This window comes from Littorina saxatilis, linkage group LG5 (genome assembly GCF_037325665.1).
Source record: "Littorina saxatilis isolate snail1 linkage group LG5, US_GU_Lsax_2.0, whole genome shotgun sequence".
Lineage (NCBI taxonomy): Eukaryota > Metazoa > Mollusca > Gastropoda > Littorinimorpha > Littorinidae > Littorina > Littorina saxatilis.
The window spans coordinates 26,550,519-26,563,139 of NC_090249.1; the positions used below are offsets into that span (position 1 = coordinate 26,550,519).

General features: G+C 42.8%; 1 protein-coding gene across 1 annotated transcript; it reads right to left on the reverse strand.

Annotated features, from left to right (window-relative positions):
• Positions 1 to 75: 75 nt before the first annotated feature.
• LOC138965937 (beta-alanyl-dopamine/carcinine hydrolase-like) lies at positions 76 to 6,514 on the reverse strand. Its single transcript, XM_070338018.1, has 4 exons — positions 5,522 to 6,514; positions 3,852 to 4,025; positions 1,281 to 1,373; positions 76 to 849 (listed from the first exon to the last, which is right to left on the reverse strand). Exons 1-4 carry the CDS (start codon positions 6,266 to 6,268, stop codon positions 577 to 579), a joined length of 1,287 nt encoding a protein of 428 aa, XP_070194119.1. The 5' UTR covers positions 6,269 to 6,514; the 3' UTR covers positions 76 to 576.
• Positions 6,515 to 12,621: the final 6,107 nt, after the last annotated feature.

The window sequence follows — 12,621 nt, forward strand, 5'->3', positions numbered from 1 at the left end:
CCCTAAATACATAAAAAGACAAAATCAATGATCAACGTTATATACAGAGGTTTACAACAAAGTGAAACTATCCCGAAGTTTGAAAATCAAGTTTTATTGTGTCAATTAACTTTAAATCTGATATTCTTTCATTAGCAATATCCTGGAAAACAACAAGATTTCCCACCGGTACACATTGCTTAAGAGCGAGAAAGATGAAACAATAAATGCACACACACAAGCAAACACATCTACATGCAAACAAACAAACAAACAGTTAATGCAACCTATAACTGAATATGCACCATCACATAACAGAGCGGAAACAAGCACGCACGCAAACAGGCAATCCTCTCGTTCTTCAATCAATTAATCGATCAATCAATCAATCAATCGATCAATCAATCGATCGGACAATTAAACAAGCAGTCAATCAATCAATCAAGCAAGCAACTTACCAAACTTTGCTTTGCTACCGACAACATTTACAAACTGTCACTGATACATAGGTAACTTGACAAAAGGTGTGTCGCTCAGAAGATCCTCTCTCCCCTTGTAGACCAACGCCTGCCTGGCAATGACATCAAAGGAAAATCATCACTGATACATAGGTAATTTTGCAAAAGGTGTGTCACTCAGAAGATCCTCCCTCCCCTGGTAGACCAACACCTGCCTGGCGGTGACATCAAAGAGGGCGGTGTTGACGGTCTCCGCGAGGTCAGTGGGGCGTGGCGTTCTGAAGATGGGCCGAATCTGATCATGCGTGTCGGCCATGACTGTCAGGGCTTGTAGGCGGGTACGAGGTGGTGGTAGCTCTTCGACACGCTTCGTTCTGTGGACAGAACTCGTACCCTCTTTCAATTCCGGAACCTAAAGGAAGAAGGGGGGTGTGGAGAAAGGAATATAACATTTAAATTTTTTTTTTAAAAGCTATTGGACTGAGGGATGACGAATTAGTGATTTAGCGAGTGAATGCGTGATTGAATGCAGCGTGAGCGAATACTACATAGATTACGGGCTTGTCCCCTTCACCACCAGGGCAATCCCTTATTTAATAATTAATTACAAAAACAAAAACAAAACAAAAACACTCGCAAATACACACAAACATACACACAGACAGACAGACAAACCCACACACACAAAAAACCCACACAGTGCACACACACACACAAACACACACGCACACACACACACACACACACACACACACACACACACACACACACACACACACACACACACACACACACACACACCCACACACACACGCAGTTAGAAACATATGCTTCAAAATATGCCTCTGTGAGATGTTTGTGAAGGTTGAAATGGTAGTAGTGACAAGGAGCATCCGGGTCAGTTTGCTGCTTGATGTCATGAACATGCACCAAGCCCTGCAGATGTAAAAGCAGATTGAGCTGGAACGTACGTTACATGTCACACCTAATTGCCTTACCCATTTTATGCACAGAAATCTGCCTTACAACTGTATCACATCAAACAGTCGGCGATACAAAGAGAACAAGAGGAGAAGCCATCAAGGCTCACGTAAGAAATCGACAAACAGTAACACACACACACACACACACACACACACACACACACACACACACACACACACACACACACACACACACACACACACACACACACACGCACGCACGCACATACGCACGCACGCACAGACAGACAAAGTTACGATCGCATAGGCTACACTTACGTGAGCCAAAAACATCTTCCTGTAGATAGCACAACGAGTGCACAAATCATTTAAATGCACTGGACATTTACTATGCTACGAAATACAATGTATTTTAATGTATCTATAGCCACCATTATTCTACATTGTACTGTGAAACTTTTTATTTCTTTATTTTTTTTTTTTACTTCTGTCTAATTTTTAACTCTAATTCCAATAAAATACGTAAGTCTAACTTCTTCCCATATACTGTGAAACTTATTTATATGTTCTTCTCAGGCTGGGTATAAAAGTACGCATCCCTTATGGAACGGTTGCAATTTGCATAACTTCTTATTCATCAGGGTTCGACGGTTGCGTCTCTCATAGTCTTAGGCAGCTTATGTCATAGACTGGAAAGTTCGGCGCATGTCTTCCACAGTACCTCACAGTTTTCTATCTGGAGTTGTGCTCTCTGGCCAGGTCTGGTCGCGCAGGGGGGGGGGGAGGGGGTGGGGGAGGGTGGAGGGTGTGGGGGAGGGGGGAGGGGGCTAGGAGAGGGCACACATGTAGAACACACGACAAACATGTACAAGGAACTTAGTCGATAAATATCGACAGGGGGCCGACAAATGGTTTAAATGGGAAATGTGTGTATATGGGTGTGGGTTTGAAACAAACAAACAAACCAACCCATGTGAACTCCGGGCCGCAGGCCTTCGATGTAGTGATTGAAAAAAAAGGATGTTCTCAAATGGTTCAATTCTCATTTGGTCTGATTCTCAAATGGTACCGGTATACTCCCCCCCCCCCCCCCCCTGGCCGCAGGCCTAGGAGTAAAATTTTATAGACACTGACCTTCTTCCCAGGGGTCATTGACCCAGTTTTAGCTATGAGAGGTGGTTCGCCCAGAGGCTGTAGAGTATACTGGGGCGGTCTCTTTGATGTCTTGAGAGGAAACTTGGCCAGGGTAGTACATGCACCAGAACTGGTGGACACCAAGGACAAACATGAAATCGAAGCAGTTTGCTTTCAGAGAGAACGGTCGTCAGCAACTCAAACTTCTCTGTTTTCTTTTCTTTTTTTTAAATCTGACTTTCTTTGTGGCCCCCTGACTCCGCCCCCCTCCCTCTGTAAGGACCCCCCTCCACAAGGACCGATTTTTGTCAACATTTTAAAGGTCGCTAGAGAGGGGTTCCACTGTATGACCTAACCGCTACTGGCAGACGGCCTCAATCTTCACGCGCAAAGACGAGATTAATAGGTGCTCGGTTTTGGTATTTTGAATTACATTACATTAAACCTTTGTTAGGTTTTATGGTCATGGCAACAGCCATAATAATATTACATGATGTATAATATCATATTTCAGCATATGTGAATTACATGTCATCATACTAAACTGTCATACATTTTTATTCCTACATTATTCTGATTGATCACAACCAAACCTACTATCATTGGACACATCCAAATGCAAGCGCCTGTTCTTGACAATTTCGCTCTGATCTAAATATAAAATCAGTGCAATTTCCTGGGTCGGGCTTTGCCACAGACACTCACGGTTTGGCCTGTAGGTAAAATGTACAATGTATTTTCTGATTTGTGCACAAAAGCTTTTTTTCTTTTTTCTTTTTTTTAACATAACAATGTTTAATGTCACTGTATGTTTAAAAGACCATGGTCATATTTGTAAAAAAAATGTTAAATTAGAAAATAAATAACATTTTGGTTCATGATTTTTCCTACACCTGTGCTAAAAATAAGAAATAAAAATGTCGGGTATATAAGTCACTCAAATACAGCTAGGTATGAATGGCTCGGTTTGAGTTTGTTGCAGTTGACCCTGCACAATGCGACATATCATGTTTTTGTTGAACAATTTTGACGTCACCCCTCCCATAGGGTGACGTATTTCACAACTTCCTGTGTTACACAAACTCTGTGATGACCAATTTTGACGTCACCCCTCCCATAGGGTGACGGATTTCACAACTTTCTACAGATGAACAATTTTGACGTCACCCCTCCCATAGGGTGACGGATGTCACAACTTCCTGTGTACACAAACTGATGACGTATTTCACAACAAAATGGCGCTGCCCATGGTCAACCTCGAAACTATCCGTATAGAATGGGGGCGTCCTCGCCCCCATAATAATCATACTGTTTGCTGTAAGAGAATCTTACACACCTGAGACTGCCCTGGTGCTACTTCCACAGACGCCATTCGCCCCGCCTTGGTGCTGATGTTGGCACAGAACCCGTAGGCAACTCCATAGGGGGTGTTCTGCACAATCTTCACGGCGTCTTTCACGTCTCTGGCCCTCAACAAAGCTCGGCAGATAAACTGCCGACCTGGACTTTCCTGCAGAAGTAGACTTGAGTAACAGAAGTAAAGTGAGGATGTTCTTGTTGACAAGCTACGTTCATACCATTTTTGTGTGCTTCACAATCACGTCAATAAAAATCTATGAAGTAAAATTTGGTACATCAAGCACGTGCTGAAGCAGATGACACGAAACAAACTGATCATTTCATTTCACGAACATTTTAATATTCATCATGTGCATACAGTAAAAACATAGATAAAATACTTTTAGTTGCAGTCATCTCGAATGCTGAAGAGGAGCAGCGCATTACCTTTCAGTTAATGAAACCTACACAAGATTCTGTTAACCCTCAAATCATCCACTTTAGCTCTGACTAGATAATCGTGACACAGCCCGTCTCTCATATCGCTAAAGAAAAAAGTTGAAAACGAAAGAAAACAAAAAGAACTACCCAAATGAGCTACTTGGGAAACATGCAGTCAAAATAGAGTTGGTCAGATCATTAACGTCGTAGCTATTCAGGCACAACCAGGAAAACACCCATGGTAGCAGAAGTACTTGGACTGTACTGCTCTTTGAAACCATGTATATACCTTCAGGGCTCCCCAAACGTCGCGTCCCTGCGTCCTATTCGCACTAGAAGCCAAAAACACGTACTATAGAAAAACGTGGATGGGGTCCTGGGACGCGCAAAACACAAAAAGAGCGGGTCCCTGGAAGACCTTAATTTCCGTTATCGTACGCACACTAGGGACTGTTTTCAGACCGTTACGTCAGCTCAGTCTAGTGCAAGCACCAATGCCAATTTCCCCCGGGAACAACGTCGGAAAGGAGGTTGAAGCCGATGAGGACGTAGCTAGGACTCGCTCAAACTCCGTTGAGGGGGTCCATGGACCCTCTAAAAGCTCACAGTGGTTGTCCTGGTGTAACACGAGAAAATTACTCCCACGAGATTTTTACTCCGGAGTAAACATTTCGTACGAAAAAGTTACTCCCTTTACAAAAAAAGCACTCCCCCATTGCACGAGAAAATTACTCCCCAAGACAGGTGAGTTCCGAGTAAACATTTCGTACAAAAATGTTACTCCCCTGACGAATAAAAAACGAATAAATTACTTCACCCCATGCAACACGAGTAATTTAACTTCCCATGCCAGGTGTACGAAATTTTTACTCCCTTGTCCCCTGTTAGTCTTGGTGGTGGAAGGGGTGGAAGGAGGGTAGCGCGACATTCGTGTGCGCGAGATCACTTATTGGCATTATCTCTTCGCCCTCATCCCTTTTTTGCGTACAAGATTTTTACTGGAAGTAAAAAAAATGTGGAGTAAAAATTTCGTGGAGGGAGTAATTTTTTCGTGCCTTGGGGAGTTCTTTTCTCGTACGAAAAGTGTACTCGGAGTAAGAATTTCGTACGAAATATTTACTCCGGAGTAAATTTTTCGCGGAGTACAAATTTCGTGTTACACCGGGACCCTGCAGGTGGGGCGTCCGTGGGAAGCCCTGTCCTTAATATGAAATCACTATGACCTACCTGAACAACTTGCGTGGGACACATTAAGTCAATAGAGTTGGCCAAACCATGAGCGTTGAAGCTCCAGCAATAGCCAGGCAGACCTCCAGGGCAGCAGAAGGACGTGAACTGCTCCTTCAAGCCGTCCTCCTCGATCTCAGCGCTCAGCAGGTACCCGTAGCGTTTGGTCATAGGGTACCCGTCTTCATTGTGGATCATCAGCTGCTGACCTGGGCGGTTGATGAGCAAGTCGCTACATCCAACGCTGTCCAGGTGAGAAATTGGAGAAACAGGATCTGATGACAACTCAGAAGCCTGTACTGGACTGCTTTGATCGAGGTTTTCATCAATCGCCTGAGATTGGCTTTGTTTGTTTTCGTTGTTTTCGCGATTGCTTTTTGGTTTTTGCTTGGGTTCTTCTGGTTGCTTTTGTGTTTTCAGAATCATGTTAACTTCGCCTGAGACGTTTTCCAAAAAAATGTGTTCAAAGGATATTCCCGCTCCGTCCGAAATACCCCGTATCTCGCGAACGTATTGCGGGAAGCAGTCTTGGCAAACTCGCAGATTCTTGTCGTGGAAGTCTCGGCCAGCCTGGCTGTCGTAGAAGGGAAGCACTTGGTCTTGAAAGTTGTCCGACTCCGCGAAGTAGAGTTTGATGCTCTGGCTGAAATTGAGGCCAACGTTGTATCCTACGTCATAGAACGTGCCTCGTGTCATGAGACGCTTCATGCAAGGGTACTTGGGCTCGTGGGAAGTTAGCCGATTCATTTTCACCAGGTAGGGTGTGTTCCGAAAAGTTAACCTTCACGCAGTGAGTGATGCTCGAGGCTCTAAAACAACCAGTAAGACTCAAAGCAAAAATCGACACACATTTAAACAGAAAGTTCTGCAAAATTCAAGACTGAAGATCTTTTGCACTGTTTGGGATTATCTAAAGTCTGAATGTGCCAGACAGGCGCTCTTTTGACCTTGTGACTTCCCTGTATAATTATGCTGTAGCCACTATAGCCAACTGTTCCGGCTTTATCTTCACTACGAGTGCACTGATATCTTCATAAGGTGAAGTATTCTGACCCACTTGAAAAGTACTCGCGTGTGTTATCGTCGTGTTATTTCACGTCACTGCTGTGTCAGTTTGTGTGAGTGTACTTAAGAGCCCTGCAATGTTGCGCTGACCGGCAACGGTTGGCCTAGTGGTAAGGCGTCCGCCCCGTGATCGGGAGGTCGTGGGTTCGAACCCCGGCTTTAAAATTGGCAATCTAGTGGCTGCTCCGCCTGGCGTCTGGCATTATGGGGTTAGTGTTAGGACTGGTTGGTCCGGTGTCAGAATAATGTGACTGGGTGAGACACGAAGCCTGTGCTGCGACTTCTGTCTTGTGTGTGGCGCACGTTAAATGTCAAAGCAGCACCGCCCTGATATGGCCCTTCGTGGTCGGCTGGGCGTTAAGCAAACAAACAAACAAACAAACTGTTGCGCTGAAAAGTGTTAGATACAGGTCCGAATCTGAGTCCTATAGTAATACTTACAGCAGAATGAAGTGATCTAACTGTGGGAAGGTAGAGAGGAAGGGGGATGACACAGGCAGTGGAGCACACAATGGAGACACTGAAGACAGGGGTCGCGTTAACTTGTCTTTTATGTATGTATACAGTAACCAGAAAGCAGTGTAACGAAGAAGGCTGAAGTCTTAAGGCACTAGACAAGAAAAGTTTTTCTTGTGATATTACATTAGGCCAACAAGAAAAAATAGTCTGTTTACGGTAACATAGGCAAAACAAATTAGGGTCGGTAGGTGGTTTTTTGTGTGTTTTTTGCAAAAAACATATTTTTAAGTTATTTTGCCAAAAAACAAAGATTTTTTTCTCCCCAAATGCCCCAAAAAAGTCTAGGGTCGCGCGAAAAAAATAGGGTCGGTCGGGATACCGTAAACAGACTTTTTTTTCCTTAACAACAGCCGAATGTATTGGCCTTTGTGCTTTTCACACAAAGGATCGTTATCTATATTATGAAGTCATCGATCAAGTTTATGTTAAATTATCTATGAATGGTTGAATAAACACTGTTTAAACCAATTGTGTGTACCGCCACTCCTGGCAATATCAACTAAAAACATCTCATGCCACACAGCTTTAAACATGTGTGTGTGTGTGTGCGTGTGCGCGCGCGCGCGTGTGTGTGTGTGTGTGTGTGTGTGCGTGTGTGGGTGTTTTTTAGCGCGTGAGAGTGTGTGTGTGTGTGTGTGTGTGTGTGTGTGTGTGTGTGTGTGTGTGTGTGATGTGTGTATGTGTGCGTGTGTGTGCGTGTGTGTGTGTGTTTGCGCGTGAGGCAGTATGTGTGTGTGTGTGTGTGTGTGTGTGTGTGTGTGTGAGTGTGTGTGTGTGTGTGTGTGTGTGTGTGTGTGTGTGTGTGTGTGTGTGTTTGCGCGTGAGAGTGTGTGTGTGTGTGTGTGTTCGTAATCCCCCAAAAATGTGTGCTCCTTATATGCTGACTTTATGTAGAAACCTCTGAAAATTTCTAAAACATGGTTATGAACAACGATCATGTATTTGTTACATCATTTATATGCTTTCTTTCGATTACATGAAATGTTGCTTTTGTAAATGTTGCTCATTTTTGATCATCGTAGAAACCAAACCACTGGTTATGCAATTAAACCATCCATCCATCCATCCCCTCCCTCTCTCTCTCTCTCTCTCTCTCTCTCTCTCTCTCTCTCTCTCTCTCTCTCTCTCTCTCTCTCTCTCTCTCTCTCTCTCTCTCTCTCTCTCTTACACACTCTCTCTCTCTATCTCTATATCTCTCTCTCTCCCTCTCTCTCTCTTTCTCTCTCTCTCTCTCTCTCTCTCTCTCTCTCTCTCTCTCTCTCTCTCTCTCTCTCTCTCTCTCTCTCTCTCTCTCTCTCTCTCTCTCTCTCTCCGAGTATGCAAGGAACAAAAAGACTTGCATGCAACATAAAAATACAACAGACCTTTTGAAAACAATTCATCTGAAAGAAAGAACTATCCGCAATCTACACAAACAACTCGGGTAACGTTACTTCCAACTCCTCAGAAAGGAACATCTGAAATGCAACCATTGCAATCTTCCTTTCAAAAAAAATGTTCATCCCAACAACTTCCACCCATCGCCACCTGGTGTAAAGAAAACGAACATAATATGAGACATATTCCTTCAATGTACCGCAATCCTCCATACATGCAGTACAACTCATATGTTGACACATGTTTTCTTGGGCAAGAACCTGTGTACTATCCCTACATCAGCATGCAACAAGGTCAACATGTGTTTGAAACTCTAGTTTGAAAATTTGTTGCTCACGGCCAATCTTCTAACGGATTTTTTGATTATCGACATATAACTTAACTAAAATTCAGTGATTGCAATACCCCCCGCGGGTTAGGGGGAAGAATTTACCCGATGCTCCCCAGCATGTCGTACGATGCGACTAACGGATTCTGTTTCTCCTTTTACCCTTGTTAAGTGTTTCTTGTATAGAATATAGTCAATTTTTGTAAAGATTTTAGTCAAGCAGTATGTAAGAAATGTTAAGTCCTTTGTACTGGAAACTTGCATTCTCCCAGTAAGGTAATGTATTGTACTACGTTGCAAGCCCCTGGAGCAAATTTTTGATTAGTGCTTTTGTGAACAAGAAACAATTGACAAGTGGCTTTATCCCATCTCCCCCCTTTCCCCGTCGCGATATAACCTTTGTGGTTGAAAACGACGTTAAACACCAAATAAAGAAAAGAAAATTTGTAATTTGTATTCATCCCGTTTTTTCGCATAAAAATACAAAAATACATTAGGATTTAGCATACAAAAATCAATTGTTCATGTCTTTTTGACATATTTTCGTAAAAAAATCAATTTTGATGAACGTTTATGGTGATCCCATACATGGGATCGTGGTAGCGAGAGGGTAGGGGTTAGAAGAAAAATACAACAACACTGAAGGCAAATTTTCTGTCATTTGACAAACTTTACTGTTTCAATTCAAATATGAAATGATTAACAAAGTAAGAAACAAATAAAAGTGATGACTTGTTCATGTCATGATCTGTCTAAATACCAAAATCAATCAAAAAGTAAGCCACTACGGCATGGTAAAACTGAAAACGCAACATTCATAACTAAGTTACACTTTATGATACACAACCGAATAACAAACGAATACATGAATAGAAGAAGCACATTCCAATGCATTATCAGTGTTTCACCTGAATTGAATAAAAACTAAGGAATACTGATCGAACGACAAATGTGAAAAAAATATTCAGACAGACTAATGTTTACACATTTCAAAGTAGATAACTTGGCAATAAACCTGCAGTTCGGAAACCCAAGACAGCATCAAACAAGTCAGCAAACTACTGCTTACTGGGTATGGTATGTGACAAAGCATCTATCATGCACTCCGACGCAGCATTTGGTGCAGCGGTGCTTGGTTTTCATCCCACATGACACGCATTTGAGCTGGGTGGGCCAGGGTTTCACAAAGTGGTCCAGCCTGTCGAAGCGAATCTGACCCGGTACTCGTTTGTCAGATGCAGCAAATCCTCTGGGACGGCCTGGGCCGTTCACAGCAGGACCTCTGGCCAGGAAAGCACGAGCGACTGTATGGCGGAAGGCAAGAAGGTCGTTCGTCTTGTTGGCAGCTGCATGTTTGTTTGTTTGTTTGTTTGTTTGCTTAACGCCCAGCCGACCACGAAGGGTCATATCAGGGCGGTGCTGCTTTGACATATAACGTGCGCCACACACAAGACAGAAGTCGCAGCACAGGCTTCATGTCTCACCCAGTCACATTATTCTGACACCGGACCAACCAGTCCTAGCACTAACCCCATAATGCCAGACGCCAGGCGGAGCAGCCACTAGATTGCCAATTTTAAAGTCTTAGGTATGACCCGGCCGGGGTTCGAACCCACGATCTCCCGATCACGGGGCGGACGCCTTACCACTAGAACAACCGTGCCGGTGCAGCAGCATCTTGAACACACGGCCAGTACCGTGTAACTGGCCTTGACACGGAACGATCCAAGGGGGGCAATCTCAGTCATCTGAAAGAGGGAAATCCAAACGCAATCCGCCTTGTTCGATTTTATGGGCTTGGACGATAGAGAAAAATAACAAAAGCAAAAGCTGGAGTCCAGTCTGGACGAAACTGCTATCAAGAACGCAGAATTGATTTTTTCTGAGTTTGTTTTAGCCGTAAGCGCCATTTCTCATTTCGAAGAAATATAGATCCTTTACGATCCGAAGGATTGTAATTGGAATATAGTAACTTGGTGAAGAGAACCTTTGATATAAGATCATGTGTTGTTGTGACGCAACCGATTTAAAAGTGATTTGATTAAGATTACGAAAGTAAGAGGGATTGGTAAAAAAAAGTGGACGGTCGAGTGAAATATAACGCTGTGCAGTTGAATTTCCGACCTAAACGTGAGGGAATCTTAAGTTTAATGATGATGAACATTGTGCGACCGCCTTGTGTGTTTTGGTTTGTGTTGATTGTTTATGTCTATAAATGTATGACATACGTATGTAACCATGTAATGTGTTTGAATATTAGCGGTACTTACTAAGGTCGCCATGTATGATTTTGATTTTTAAGAAATTTTTGGAACATTTCTTAGTTTACAGGGGGGAGAATGTTACATAGCAACACTTGTCACGCTGGTATATAAGTGATGTCGGGATGTGGGTGATGTTGAAATGCCTGAGGCTAGCTTGCATCGTATATGTAGGCATGACTTGTGAGCGTCCCTGTCACGCCAGTACGTAAGGGATGGGTATTGCCAAAATCCCTAAGGCTAACTTGTCTCGGGCGGGGAGGAGTAGTATAGTGGTCAGTATTCTCACATATATATATATATATATATATATATATATATATATATATATATATATATATATATATATATATATATATGAGTTGTTCTTTGCTACTGGTCACAAGTGGGGGTCAGCTCACACGGACGCATTTTTTAATACAGTCTAGGGGAGAAACTGGTCACAAAGCACCCAGTACATGCCAGAGAGATAGGAGAATCGGCACAATCAAAGAAAATACCAAAATCATTCAATAGATATGGAAATATTAAGATTTACTGTGAAAATGCCAGCAAAAATGGCGTCCAAAAACGGGAACGCACACTTGGTGCGTCTTTGAAGACTTACCTCCCGTTCTGTGTTGTTGATAATAGTCGTGTTTGTGCTGTTGTTGTTAAAATAGTATCTAATAAAACTGATGCAGTTCTTGAAATGTTGCAAATTATTGTTGTCTTTGTGAAATGCGAGAGTGTTCTGAGGCGTAATCTGCATACGGCTGATGTCCCACATAGGGTACCCCACTTCGATCAGCGTATCACTCCAAATGAGCTTCATAGCAGAAAAGCAGATACACTACCAACACACTGCATAACAGATCTACAAGTCTGAGCCAGAATCATTGAAATTTACTTTCTGTATAAAATATTGCAATCAAATTTGTTCACGATGTCCCACAAATAACGCAGGTTACCCTCGCCTTCGATTCAAAGTAACTCCAATCTGACTAAATTACAATCGAAACGCAGATGACGAACTGATTCACCACAAATTTGTGGTATTTTACACACAAATTTCAACTGTGTTGTTTCGCGATAAACAGCCATAAACAAACAAATGTGGCGCCGTCACGTCGCCTTGGAAGGAATAACGCAGGTGACCAAGGCTTGTTTCCGATACCTGTCTGATTAAAATCATCGTTTTTTCACGAATGACGGCTCTTTGGCAGATCTGGTGAGTTGGAAACTGTCTATGAATGTTTCATTTAATGTCAAAGCGTACATTCTTGTCGATATTGTTACCTTTGGGCTCATAAATTAAGTCAATCGTCGTGTTGTCCGAAAGTGACTTTTGTCAGCATAGAACTTACTGTGCTTTGATCATTGACTGAGAAGAATCTTCCGATGACACTAGTTCATTTCACTACGCGACTGCAGATCTGCAAGGAAACTTATGGCAGGGGAAATAAGCTTAACTGAAGACGAATAAGCGGAGTAACTGTTCTTCAACGGATTGCTCTTACACTGATCTAAATATTTAGATCTTGTCGTCTGCTAGTCTGCTAGTAAGTAGT

Excerpts from the sequence above, each read along its gene's own strand:
- LOC138965937 (XM_070338018.1), bottom strand. The coding sequence starts at position 6,268 with ATGAATCGGCTAACTTCCCACGAGCCCAAGTACCCTTGCATGAAGCGT. Across the intron at positions 4,026-5,521 it reads GTCCCACGCAAGTTGTTCAG|GAAAGTCCAGGTCGGCAGTT; the intron begins GTAGGTCATAGT and ends CTACTTCTGCAG. Across the intron at positions 1,374-3,851 it reads TAGCACCAGGGCAGTCTCAG|GGCTTGGTGCATGTTCATGA; the intron begins GTGTGTAAGATT and ends TTACATCTGCAG.